Source organism: Alosa sapidissima, chromosome 4, assembly GCF_018492685.1.
Source record: "Alosa sapidissima isolate fAloSap1 chromosome 4, fAloSap1.pri, whole genome shotgun sequence".
Classification (NCBI taxonomy): Eukaryota; Metazoa; Chordata; class Actinopteri; order Clupeiformes; family Clupeidae; genus Alosa; species Alosa sapidissima.
In genome coordinates this window covers 9,876,086-9,890,305 of record NC_055960.1, presented here as the reverse complement: position 1 = coordinate 9,890,305, position 14,220 = coordinate 9,876,086, and the positions used below count along the sequence as shown (strand labels likewise).

The window sequence follows — 14,220 nt, the reverse complement described above, 5'->3', positions numbered from 1 at the left end:
ACATTCGCCTGTTCATACAGGCCATTTCTTCCTGCTAGTCTCGAACTCTCTGTTCTCTCCGCACTAAGGACAAGCTCAAACCAGTACCAGGAGGGAATGTATGTTCTCCATATCCCCTTATCCACTATGAGCATTAAGATATGTGAAAAATATCATAAGCAGAACCCCATAAATCATGGATACAGGAAGGAGATAAGGACTGTTTTTTGTTTTTTTTTTGCGCAGTGATCCACTTTTACAGAGGCCCCTGTTGCCTTTATCTCACCAGACATAATGTGTTGTATGTCACTGTCAAAGTCTTGCGATAATATTAACCGTGAGTCACTCAATACACAGGCAGGGAGAGTAAAGTGCCTTTCAATTACAGGTCAACAAAGAGAGCGCGGCTTGCTTGGCAGGGCGGCGCAACGCAGAGGCTGACAAAAGCTATTCAGGGGCTGGTGTAGGGGCCGGCCCTGCAGGGAGGAGAGAGAGGTGCGACGCAGCTCAGCCTGGAGAGGGAGGGTGCATTCAGAGAGAGGACCCTCACATGACAAATGTGAATTACAGCATGCCTGTTGTCTGTTGTTTGCAAAACACGCTGATCTCCAATGAGCCATGGTCAATGACCACCGGCCCGCAGTGGTGGCAGCGATCAGCATGTTTTGTACTTTTGTAGAAGAAATACATACTACAGAACAGGCACACAGATTAAATAATATTGATAATAAAAAGCGTTATATAACTTGAGTGAATGTATGATTCTGTGGGCTTGCAAACAAACAATGACGCCATGACTACTGTCTACAAACACTCCCACGCACGGCAAAAAACACACACCCTTGGAAAATGCTCGTTCATAAGCAGCAGGCTTATCAAACTGGAAAAGTAGGGAACAAGTTTGGGAGTGCTCTGCTCACCCCGCTCTTCCTGCATGATTTACTTTCCCCTCTTGACAATGATTTACTTTCCCCTCTTCCCATCTTGCGCCAGACTTGTGATTACACAAGAAAGTTCATTACGGGCGAAATGGCTGAGGATGACTATGAGAACGGTAGGTAGGTGGTGGTGGGGACGCCTAGATCCCGACACCCCTGGCAGAAACCTGGAACTCATTATGCCGTCTGTGTTATCTTATGGCAGACGGGGTGGGGGGGGGGCAGCTCCTGTCTCCCCACACACCACACGCCCCTGTTAAGTGTGCAGGGGAGAACAGTAATGGTTTAGCTATTTTAGTGCCACAGCCGGCAGCCTCCCTCCCCCTACCTGGGTGCAAAGGGCTAGTTGTGTTTTCAATCTCTGCCAACTTCCAGGGGTTAACGACCAACCCTGATACGGATATACGGATACTGTGTGTGAAGTAAGGTGAATGTACAACGGGACAACTATTTTATTCATAAAGAATAAATATCACACTAGTAAGACAGCCTAGCTTATTCTTCAAAGGTCATTTGTACACCAGGTCATTAAAATGCCTCCTTAAAGAAGACAAGGAACAGTATCTCAACTCATTTCCACAATTCCCCTACTCCTCAACAAAGGGAGGCAGACACTCCAAAAATGGGAGTCAGCATCAAGCAGCACAAGGAGTCTGAGTTGGACCAGAGGGTGTTGACATCACCGCTGCCCTGCTTGACGCCTGTTGGTTAGCAAACGTGGAGATGTCTCTGTTTGGAGGAACTGTCAGGATAGTCTGGAGGGAGGGGGGTATTCCAGTTCCTGCACACCTAATTTCACATGTTTAGGGCTGGGACCCAGTGCCTCCATGTCTACAGCAGAGGATGGTTTATGGAAGGGATTTGCAAACATTCATGCATGCCCATCCTCTATCCCATTTTTGGAGTGTCTGCCTCCCATCCACTCCCCCAACCCAGAAAAAAGGCAAGCAAGGCATATCACAAGGAAGAAGAGAGAGAAAAGGAAGGACTACATCCTCAATCAGCTCTAACGAGGACATTCTCACACTAGGCTGCCTTCCCAACCAGTGAGGGTTTAATAACACTGTCTGAGATTTTTCACCTGTTTAGGTGAGATCTTAAGATAACTCGTTCCACTTATCATTGCCAGGGGTGGCAATAATTGTGGTGACACTGTAGTACACACAGGTTAAACATTAACTTGTGGTTAATATTTCAAACAGAACTATCCAGGCACTAGGAAAATAAAAAGACAAAGCTGACATAACTGGGTTTACATGTCATGTAGACAATAACTAAGTACATTTACTTGAATAGAGTACCGGTACTTAAATACATTTTTTGAATATCTGTACTTTACTTGAGTCAACATTTCTTGAAACTTGTGACTTTTACTTCACTATATTTGAAAGACAAATACTGTACTATTAACTCAGCTACATTAGAAATACAAGCATGAAGTACTTGATACTTTGAAACACAGCTTCAGTTAAGTGTTTTTAATGCAATAATGGGGAAAGTGAATAATGAATTTCAAGTACTTTTCTTCACTCTTTAATAATCAATTTGAACTTGGCAGTAGTAATGATGGCGGATAACAACGACGATTCTTTATCAGCATTTATAATCGTCAATTTGGAATAAAATGAGACTATCACCTGACACTAAAAAAAAATATAAATTGATCTGTTAATAGAGAATAAATAACAATTTAAAGTTTTTAATTTATTATTTTTGATGTTGAATGTAAGAAACTAAAGGTCAGGCCAAGTTCTAGTGACCTACCGAAGTTTTTACTTTCGTTTCAGAGTGTCATTGACACCACATTACTGACAAAATAAACATTACATTACAATACATTAAAAAGAAAACACTATATTTTGACTCAAGTAAAGGAACTGAGTACTTGATCCACCTCTGCAACACAGGCTTTTTTATTCATAGGTTTTTGCACTTCTTCCTAAAACATGTGACATGCCAACTGGGCTTGCCAACTCTACATGGTCACACACCATGCAACTCCTAACAGTGCACAAATCTTTGTGTTCAAATAATGCACAGGGGGGGGGACCTCTGGGGGCACCAGACAGGGGAGAAAACCATAAAGGTCTGCTTTGATGGTGTAGGGGCAGTATATTTGTAGGTCCCCACGGGTCTCCCTATCAGTCAGGGCCAACATAACAGGTCTCACGGCACTTCGCAGCCTTCTACGGGGTCTCTCTTTAAAGCACATAAGCACTTTTTCAAACTAACTTTACACTTTACAGTTCCTTGCACAAAGCAGGAACGGCACACAGGTAATGGGTAAAGCTCAACATCACCAGGAAAACCATCATTGTAGTAAGCTATCCACAATCAAAGAACATAATAATAAAAAAGCACAGAATTCAATTTGTGGTAAAGATCATTTTCATTCAAAACGACAGGAAGTAAAAAAGGTCAAATAAAAATCAGCAATCAACCAAAGTGATTTAAGGGTAGAGCAAAGGTATAATCATGCCAGGGACGAACACATAGGATATACCCTTGGGGTCACACTATAGCTGATGAACAACTCTGCTGCTGTGTTGACAACAGTGACAGGACAGCCATGCAAATGTTGACGTCGACTACTTGCCTACCACCAAGTAGTAACACAATTTGCAGGTCCCAAAAGGCTTAAATGGCATGCGGTCACAACAATCTACATAATAAGAACGCACTCAATTAACCCAAAAAAGACCATTAAGATGGAGGTATCAGTCTTACCTTACGTAGTCCCCATTTGCTTCCTAAAATAATTGCAATAAAAAAGTAAGTTAGCCTACTGAAGCAATAAAACTGTGTTAGCCTATTACATACCTGAACATTAGACGCTGTTTCATCTATATTGAATTTCCTTTGTGTGTTAACATAAACTACAAGTGAACATTTGACACGGTCCCCTATTGTGCTGTAAAGTAGCCTACTACTCAATGCAGTAGCCCACATAAGGCGCTTAACTTCCAATCACGAGAGCACATACAATATCACAACAGTTACATCCCGACTCCATGCACCCTGTTCCGTTACATTGTAGCTAATTCAATTCGTCCACTGCTTCAAAACCTGTTGCTGATAGGCTTCGTCGAAATGGTGACAAAATGATCGATGGGAATGGAAATGTATTGTTAGCTACACAACAATTTCGTAAAATAGCAACAGGCCTACAACAAGTAACATTTGATTGTAACAAACAAGACTGACTGTCCAATGGAGACTAGTGCCTCGGCGTTTTTTTTCAAATGTAGCACGTCTTTACAGAGAGCATGTCTGCACAGCGAGCGACTCTGTCAAACTAGTGTAAAAAAAAAGACACACTTACCTGCAGAGCATATGCCGCTAATTTGAATACATGGTCACTCTCCACTTCAAAAAGTCCCTAAGGCAACGAAACAAAAGTAGAGAGAGAGAGAGAGAGACAACATAAACGTCGATATTCCTTAATCCGTCCAGTGTCCTATCAGAGTTGTTCACTCTTCCCCTCTTTGGAAATTGCCGATCGCTACCCTCAGGTTCCACTACGGTGGGCAAGACCATCTCTGCTGGTACACGGGTTGTGACAAACGGCCTAACTGAAACCTCAAGTTATTATCACGAACAAGCTTTTAAAAACAATTTAATTTCAAGTAAGTTACCTACGAATCAAGCTTAAGTATGCTATTTTGTTGACTGAGATACTGTGAAACGAGACAAGTTAAACACTGGCAGTTTTAGTTTTGAAAGTGTCCACGAGTAGGTCTGTTGTGAACATGGTACGGTCGAGAGCAGGTTGAATTTGATGTTCTGACAAACAAGCGAAAACTGGCGCCTGCTCCAGGTCTGGCTGATCAAGAAACAATACTATTCAAATTCGAATGAAATATTAATTTGGGCAGGTTTAATAATAGCAAGATGAATTTGTCACACTAATTAACAGGTTAATCTGGACTAATGTCGGATGACGAACAGACCCCGCGCGACCTCACCATCTGCATTTTTTCAGCGGGGCTCAACGCAGTTCCTCCTTGTCTTCCTTGCCTTAGATCAAGGACACCAGGCAGTAGGCCTACCAGATAGACTAGCCTACTAACCTGCCATTAGAGACTAAAGTAGAATGTTTTGATTAAACATAACACATGAACCTATGGATTTTTTTAGAAATGATCCTCATTAGAGTTTCATGGCATAATTAATAGGACGATAAACTAAGCTAAACTAACTAAAGTTATTAGTTATTTCAGTCAAGTCTGAGCTGAATGGGTTTTCCATATTCAGCATAATTAATAGGACGATAAACTAACTAAAGTTATTAGTTATTTCAGTCAAGTCTGAGCAACTAAATGGGTTTTCCATATTCAGCATTTGTTGTCTTGTTCCTCTTAGCCAGCCCACCCACAGCCCTTTCTTTTCTGGTACAGCACTCCCTGTCCATCCTTTAATTAACACAAACTCGCCTCAATATTTGACCCAAAACAATGAGGCTTTGCAGATGGGCTCCCACTGGACACACTGAGCCGTGAGTTGAGATGTCTCACAGGTCTCAGAGCACGGGGGAGAGGAGGTGAATCGCCACATTGTTCTTCCTCACAACATTACACAGAGGCAAAGAAACAAAGGAGTATATCCATCATTTTTTAAGATTTCATGACTAAAACAGGCCCTGTTCACTTCACTTACAGCAACAAGTTCTTTGTCTACAAACAGCCAACGAATGCAGCAGGGGTGAAGTGCTGACTGAAGTCAAAAAGTGAGAAACAGGCCCTCTCTGTGCTGGAATAATTCTGGCTTAAGTGTTTCAAAGGAGGAGGCTGGAGAGGGGCCAGCCGAACTTGTGCCGTTGCTTAGCGGAACGGCTCGGCAAATGCCTCGTGCACAAAAGCAGCTTCATGGCCGCCAACTGTGTTTTTGGCCCGACATGCTTGTTTAAGATGCTGACATCTGGAGGCACACTGCTTTGCCTTTAAAGTTCCAGAAGCCTCTCCTAAACTTTAGCCAGGGGGGGTTCTTGGGGAGATCCCCTGCCTCCTCACAAACAGCTCAGTACAGTTAGTGGCCATGATTTATAGACCATTAGTCATTTCTCCACTCTCTCATACTGCGTTGCAATGCAATGCTGAGACAGCACATGAAACAAGGCACATGGTCTGAAATGTTTTGTCCACTTACATTGAAGACACAGGACTTGGCATTCAGGAAAAACAGTTCCACAGTTGTAGTGTCCTTCAGAAATGTTATATTCTCAATGTAAAACCTAAAAAAGTGAAGAATGTCATATCAAGATCAAAGCAACACTTAACTAATAATGCTTAAACACCAACACAATGTCCTGTTATATGCCAACTGTACATAGACAACTTTAATAGAGGTGAAATCTGGCTCAATAGTGCCCTCTAATGGTTACTCGTTACATGCACAAACATTTACGAGAATGAGCTCACCACTTGAATAAGCATTGTTGGATAAGGCAGTTTGACTGATAAATAATATGCAATGCAGAGAGACAGAATGAGGCTATATCACTCACCTCACAAGGAACTTTAGCTCCAAAGGGCCAGTCTTTTTGGAGAAATTATGCTCCAGTACTCTCCTGTCCAACTGAAGCCAATTACTTTGACCCCTATTAAATAAAATTAAAAGGTTATACAACAGAGTAGTACAACCACAGCAGCACACAACCTAAATTAAACGGCCATTTTATTAAATCACCTATGCTTCACAGAGTTAACAATTTTGGCCTATGTAGTAATGGCAAAGAATTACATTTGAATTTAATGACTGTTTAATGATGGTTTTTGCTCATTGTGTCTTGTATTTAATGAGTTTAAAAGACTTCATTAAGTAAAAGGATTATTTTCCTGTGAAAATTTTTTATAACGCAGTGCACTCATTCATAATAACAAAAACATACTTCTTGCAAAAGATCCTTGAGCCTTGAAGTTTCAATAAAATGTGAATAATATGAACCATACACTTCCAGGGTATGCGAAAGCATTTCAAGAAAGAAAAAAAAATCGTCACTTACGTCTCATCAGTGAAGGATATCCCAAAGTATTCCTTCTCTTTGAGGTTGAAATGTGAGGCAACCAAATCCAGGAGGTCACGGGACAACAGCTTAGGCTAAGACAATTAGAAAGACAACGTATCAGCATTCCATGAAAGAGAGGGAAAATATGAGAAAAAAAAAAACATCCAATGCGTAAAATGTCAATCTTGTATCAGTAAAAAAACTAAACAATTAATTTAGTTACCCATTGTACATAACAGGGTGTCATACAAATTAGCTTATCTCTGATCAGAACGTTAATCTAATGAATCACTTGTGAATCAAAAGAAAGTTTGCACAGAAGATAAAAAAAAGACTCTACCTGGACCAAGAGTTCCAACTGTCTGTCGTCCAAGAGACGCACCTGACCGAGTCGCCCCTCAGTCATCTACAGAGAGAAGAGAGGAGATGGCTTAGCGACAAAGCAGCATCCTCGCTCATCACAGCAAACGGTGGTCCAGCTATCTGTCAAAGAAGAGCTAAGACCCCATGCATCAATCGAACCTTAAGTGCTTTATGACTCCTACAGGAGAAAGACCTAATCTACTGAAGCTACCATTGTATGTCCTTTCAGCAACCACCATGACTGAGTGAAGACTATGCAACTGACAAACAGGATTCCCATTTAATGGGAGAGTGGATGAAGGTATGAAACAAAGATGTCAGCAGTTGACAACAGGTAATCTTGCATTACGGATGCCCCCTAATGTCCTTCCTTTAAATAAGATGCCCTTCAGTGACACAACAAGCTGATGAGTTGGGTTTATTTCTGCTATCTCTAGCAACATAGAGGGATTTGTATCATCCGGCTTTGTTTTCTTCGGCAAAAACAAATATATGAATAAATCTGAAAAAAAAAAGTTAAAACTAAATGCTTAGATGGAGTTGATCATATAATCAAATAATGAGTAATGCGAATAATGTAAATCCTAAAGAATATCAGCTCTAAATAAATGTCATTGCTAATTGCTTTGTTTGGACTTGACTAAGAATTGTGATGGCAGGATACATGGGATTTCCATCTGTGTGACTCAACACAATAAAGCATGTGGTTTATTACTGCTCTGCTCTGGCCAGACTGGTGGAAAGTGAAGCAGTCTATTAGGAGGAGAGGAACCTCAGAGAGCCATGGAGCTGATGCACATCAGAGGTCCATTAGGTCGGACGCCATAGTCCTCTTGCCGAAACCACGCACCACTACAAAGCATTTTACACTTCCTGTTTGGAATTCAAGTATGACACAATGGCCACACTCTATTACTTGTACAAAGTTATTGCTAAATTGTGGCATATTGTTTTCATGGGGAAGACAAATTGTCACGCAATGATGACAATTCAGGCTCTTGTAGAAAGACCATGTAACAACTTTATGCTTTTACTAAAAATGTATTCAATCAATCAATTTGTTAACTAACATATAACTAAATAACTTTGTTGTTAAGAGGTGATTTAGTGATGGATCCTTTACCATCTGCAATCCATTTTGAACCTCATTTACTTGAGGATGGAGAACAAATGAGTTGAATAACCCAATTGATCAATAGAGATTGTTATTGAACTCTTGGTTAATCAACACACATGGAAATGCTTGTCACCAGTAGCCCAAACACCCCTTAATCCATCAAACCGTATTATTTGACATCAAAAGCAAGTAATGCGCTGTTCCATACTCAGAAACTGAGAGGGGAAAACAAATCTAAATTAGAAGAGTGGATTCAAACTAGCACAAAAGAGATGTTGTACTTGACTGCTTTGAAGAGGTGGTTGAAAATATAAGTGTCTACCTCATAAAACAACACAGGATTGTGCGTAATCCGTCTAAATAGAGAGAATTATTGTAGCTGTTAATTATACTAGCTCCATTGTCTAAGAAGGGATTAGTCACTATAGTAACCTTTTAAAGGATTGTGGGGTGGTGCGTTGCACAGTTCTGAGAGAGGGACAATTATCAATGCTGCATTGTTCTGGCCTGATGACATCAAAATATGCACATTCACACCAACACTACTACATGGAGTACCAGGTTATCCACTTCTTACATACAACTTCAGCATTTATTACAAGTATATTATTAAATACATCACTGCAGGATTACTTAATTACTCACCAAGTAAAATGTTTTTTACTATACAATTTCAATCTGTTTTGAATGACCGGGTAGAAATAAAATCAATAAATACAATGTTACAATTTTTTTTTTGTTTGCTTTGTTTTTATATCTGATTGCATAAATGTTAGTAAAGTTGTGACCGCCCCCAACCCACACACTATCATATTTGTTTTACTGTAGCAGGCCATGGGCATTATTTTCGTTAAGCCAGGATGGTCACGTGGAGAAAGGGTAAAGATAAGGTTCAATGTGATACAACCATTACCATGTTTTCTACTGGCATGCAAATTCATACTTAAAGACTATCAGCAGCCCTACACACCAAACCACAAATTCAGCAGCACCCCAGCTGTGCAAGCCTTTTTTTTTTCAAAAGCTAGTAACGTAAAGAGAAAGATTAGGGGGAGCCATTCCTGTACGCATGAGTCCCTTGCTTTTGAGAGAAACTAGCTGCCCATGCTGAATAGGGAGGGGTGGTGTGTGGTAGTGTGTGTGTGTGTGGTGTGTGTGTGTGTGTGTGTGTGTGGTGTGTGTGTGTGTGTGTGTGTGTGTGTGCGGGGGGGGGGGGGGGGGGGGGGGTCGTGTGATGCGTAATGGGCATGGCAGAAGGGTCACCCCCCCCCACCCCACCTCCCTGTAGCCTTACCTCAGGGGCAGGAACTTCAAACAAAAGCCCCCTTCACGTGACCTCTGGGCCAGTGACCTGCCTGCCTGCTCACAGCGGCTCCCCACCCAAATGCTCCAGGCGGCCTGGTGGAGTGACCTGGTAGCCGCATTAAATGTGGGGCCAGTTCATGCTTAGGCCTCCCATACATATAAATACATGTGAAAGATAACTGAAAGGTTTGTGTCTTTAAACAAAATATACAGTGAACGAAAGCATTATAGCTATTATAAGAACCTCTCTTATTATACAACCTGGAATACAAGTATCTCTGAAGTGTCTCTTGGGTTAGTACTGAGCTGACCTATTAAATAAGAATCCGAGCAATAAGATACATTTTCATACCCTGAGCCCTGAGGTGACTGAAAACAGACCTGTTATCTGAAGTGTACTGCTTACTGGTATGCGTGCGCAAAAGATCAAACGGCTGTCTACGCTGTCTCCCGACGAATTCCATATGGCTCCTATCACGCACCCTGTCCCAAACATGTGGGAGTGATGCACAGCAGGTACAGGAATAAAAGCCGGCGCTGACCCGGTCTACCTCAGTCTCCAACCTGAGGTGCCCCCAGAGAGGAGCAATCAGTCACTGAACATGCCATCAATCAATTAACGTCACACTTCTGACATTTGTGGCCTAGTTCCACATAGTAGCTTTCTAGGCCTCCATGTAGTGCACAGTTAATGTGATCTAGTTAATCTGATGGCTCAATTCAAATCCATTTGCCAAACGCTGACTGGGAGGTAGTTACAGCATCACCAAGAAGAACAGGTTAATGAGGCACATCAAGGCTCAAACACTATCATATTTAGGGATCTGAGGCCAGTACCCTATAGCCAAAAATGTAGAGAGAGAGAGAAAGAGAAAGAAAGAGAGAGAGCATTGAAGCAGATGTTCAAAAGCCTACTCTCCCCCGTCATCCCCTTATTGTCTCCACATTTAACAACATGATAAGCCTATAAGTACTACTGCTTTAACAGCTATTGTGCTGAGAATGAACGGATAATGGAGACACAACAGCAGGTGGTGCTGTATGCAGACAAAACAGAAAAACAGCCTGGAAGCACACAGTGAGGAGCCCCAGCTGCATGTGCTCCTACCACCAGCCACCTCCTCCAGCTCCATCAGAGTGCAGGAAAGGAAATCAATACTCCCATTCCCCTCCTCTAAACCTTCCATCCAAAACCGAAGGATGGATTCTTCCATCGCTCAGTCCCTGCAGTTACAGTAATGTTTCAATGAGTAGATCCCTGGCCCCTGGCTGGCGAGGGGTAAAAAGCCGTACCTGGTAGGCGTCCCCGAGGCGGCACCACGTCTGCAGGAACCTCCTGCACGGCTCCAGGCCCCGGGCATAGCACCTCCTCAGCACCTGCTCGGCCACCGTCCACACACACTGGCCGGTGCCGGCCAGCAGGTCCACGCCGCACATCATCCCCAGAGCCATGGTTGCTGCTACTACTGTATCCCCTCAGGAGCTTAGCTTATCACAGACCAGCACAGCAGAGCAGAGCAAAGCCCGCGCACTCTCCTCTCTTCTTCTTCTTCTTCTCCTCTCTCTCTCTCTCTCTCTCTCTCTCTCTCTCTCTTTCTTGTCTGTCTCAGAGGCAGGCTGATGTAAGCTCGGAGAGCAGTAGTGCGCCACTGGAGCCCTGATTCAGACGCCAGAGGCTGCGCTCACACTTTTCTTGGCGGGCCTCCGTCCAAGACGTCCCCACAGTCGGAGCCAGGGAGAATAGAAGAGGGCTGGGCCCAGAGCAGTGCACACACACACACACACACATGCACACACACACACACGCACACGCACACACACACCCAGTCAACCCCAGACAGACCCAGACTGCCATCACACACACACACAAACACACAAAGGTACACACATACACACACACACCAACACAAAGGACATGTATGAAAACAATTGCGTCCACACACACACACGCATGCAGCAACAGCCCGTCCCTTCCCTGCCTCTCCATAAACAAACACTGTGGTTTCTTTCTGGCTCCCAGACTAGTGGTTTTGTTTAATTTTTTTCACAAGAAGCTCTCCACTCGTAAACAGACTTCCACTTAGAAACACTGCCTTTTCCAGACCTCTGAGAGTCTATGAAGTAATTCATTACAAAAGTTGTGAGTGTGTATGCATGGTTTCTCCATAGCACTGACTGTATATTTTGCCATTGGTTGTTAAAATTGAAGTGTGTGATATTGTTGCTTTTCAGCCCCATGTGAGTGAGGATCTGAAGGTCACTTTCTCAGTGTGTGTGAAAGGGGTGTAGTTTCCTACAGACAGCAGACATCTCCACACCCATACTATTTCACAGGAACACTTAAAATAGGCCCTTTTTTATTCCGACCTGCCATGAATTCAGGGTGACACATGACGTCCACGACTAAAGAGCAACACTCTGGAAAACTCGCAGTGTGTGTGGAGTGGAACAATTTCTCCGTCATATTTAACAGTGACTTGAAACCACATGTGCACTGAAATTGACTGCGAAAGCTCACAGTCCAAATACACAGCAAAGAGAGAAAAACAATGAGAACAATTGAGCCACATCTGTTTTCCCGACTCTCCCTTTTAGAATTGTCTCATCTGGAAACAATATCCCGCTACCGAGTTGTGCCTATTTAGATTCTCCAAGTTTGGTGAGCTTAACTCCTTCTGCACAACAACAAAACAAGTCACACAGAAGAAACAGAATGTGACCACAAAGTATGTAGAGCAAAGGCATTCTCTCATTCTCTCATGCCACCCAGACAGAAAGGACGAGTCAGATCATTATATGATGAAATGACATAGAGCAAGTGCGTGCCATCGACTTCTAGCGAAGAGTTAGCCTAGCGAGAGAGCCTGACTGGATGAAATGGAACAGAATTCAATGGCAGAGGAATTAATCAATGGTGCTTTGCTCTCTATGAAAATGGGCCAATCGATGGGGCTAGGGAGAGGATGAACAGCTCTAGGGGGTGAGGAGGCTACCGGGTGACAGCGGAGTCACACCATGGCACAGATCCCTCAGCACGCACGCACGCACGCACGCACGCACGCACGCACGCACGCACGCACGCACGCACGCACGAGCCGACCGAGCACTAGCGCATACTCAGGAACAAGCACACTCACTTTTGTACACACATGCGCGCACAGTCACACACACACACACACACACTCAAAAACACTCTCTCATCACACACACATACACACACCACACAAACACACACACACACTCAAATACAGGTCAGTCATTCAGAAGCATAAGTTACACCAACCATGACATCCACAGCTGTGGGGAACACAAGCCCAGCATTGTCCCACAGATGCCACCACGGGTGCATTATTATGAAACACAACAGACTGCGGCGATAAGGGTATGAGGGTGCCGTTATTTCCCATGTATAAAGAGCACTTGTCTATACTGCAACCCTCCAGCCATTCCAGGCGAAGGGCCGACCCTGGGCTAAAATAGCCATCCACTGGGGTAAATCTGGCCCTGGCACTCATGCACTTTATTTAATGGTGACAGGGTCAGAGGTCAAAATGCACTGAGGGAATTCTGAGAGCTGCTAACCACATTATGCCTCCACTGCCACAGCTGTAATAAGGCTAACCAAGGAAACCACAAAACAGACACACATAGGCACAGACACAGATGAAGATACAATCAAGAGAGAGAGAGAGAGAGAGAGAGAGAGAGAGAGAGAGAGAGAGACTCATTGTCTGGCCATGTGTTCAAAATACTCTGAGGAGTAACATAATTAGTGTAATACAATTGTGTAGCTTGATGTAGAAGGTATTCTCTGCAGTGTTCAAACATGCTCTCAGTTGAGATGAAGTGAAGTGGTAATGCTATTGAATAGGCACATAAAAGATATGCCATGAAAGCAGATATGAGACGATAAGATAGCACTGAATATGAAGACCTATTGAGTCCTATTCCCACATCATTATTATCAGGCATCATGAGTTACACTACATTACACAGTTTCCCCATATATGGTTTGAGTCTATTCCTAGACTAAAAGCTTATTTTTCCAATTTGAACATTTTCATTAAAATTTTCTTTCAGTCTAGGACTCCTATGTGAAAGCGTCCCTAAATGTCCTAAGCAGAGTGATACAAGTAGTTTGTGTGTGTAGATGTCTAAACTATTAGATGGCTTTCTCCTGGTTTATTTGTTTTATAGTCCAAGCGCAACATCTTTATGACACAAGATCTATAAGATCTTCTTCCAGTTGTTCACTACAGGACCCCATTTCCTCCCCCCAATCTCTCTACAACACACTCTCTTTCTCTCTCCCTCTCTCATGAATGGGAAACGGAGCATCCTGACCCTAATCTCATGAGTGTGAGGTCAGGTGAGGAGGAAGGGGTCTGTTGTCTTTAATAATAGATGAAGCCATACATGGCGGCTCCTCTTGGCACTGGCTCCCACGAGGAGACACACCAGAGCAGGAGCGAGTGTGCGCGCCGCAGGCCAAAACAAATAGGCCGCACTGTGCC

At 43.2% G+C, this 14,220-nt stretch overlaps 1 protein-coding gene across 5 annotated transcripts in view; it reads right to left on the bottom strand.

Annotated features, from left to right (window-relative positions):
- frmd4ba (FERM domain containing 4Ba) overlaps positions 1–14,220 on the bottom strand; it is a 45,154-nt gene that overhangs the window by 18,802 nt on the left and 12,132 nt on the right. For all 5 annotated transcript variants that reach the window (XM_042089402.1, XM_042089398.1, XM_042089399.1 and 2 more), the window contains exons 2-7: positions 7,262–7,327; positions 6,919–7,013; positions 6,421–6,513; positions 6,063–6,147; positions 4,240–4,296; positions 3,645–3,667 (exon numbers count right to left, since the gene is read on the bottom strand). In XM_042089402.1, coding sequence (XP_041945336.1) covers positions 3,645–3,667; positions 4,240–4,296; positions 6,063–6,147; positions 6,421–6,513; positions 6,919–7,013; positions 7,262–7,327 — 419 coding nt within the window. The remainder of the gene's footprint in view (positions 1–3,644; positions 3,668–4,239; positions 4,297–6,062; positions 6,148–6,420; positions 6,514–6,918; positions 7,014–7,261; positions 7,328–14,220) is intronic.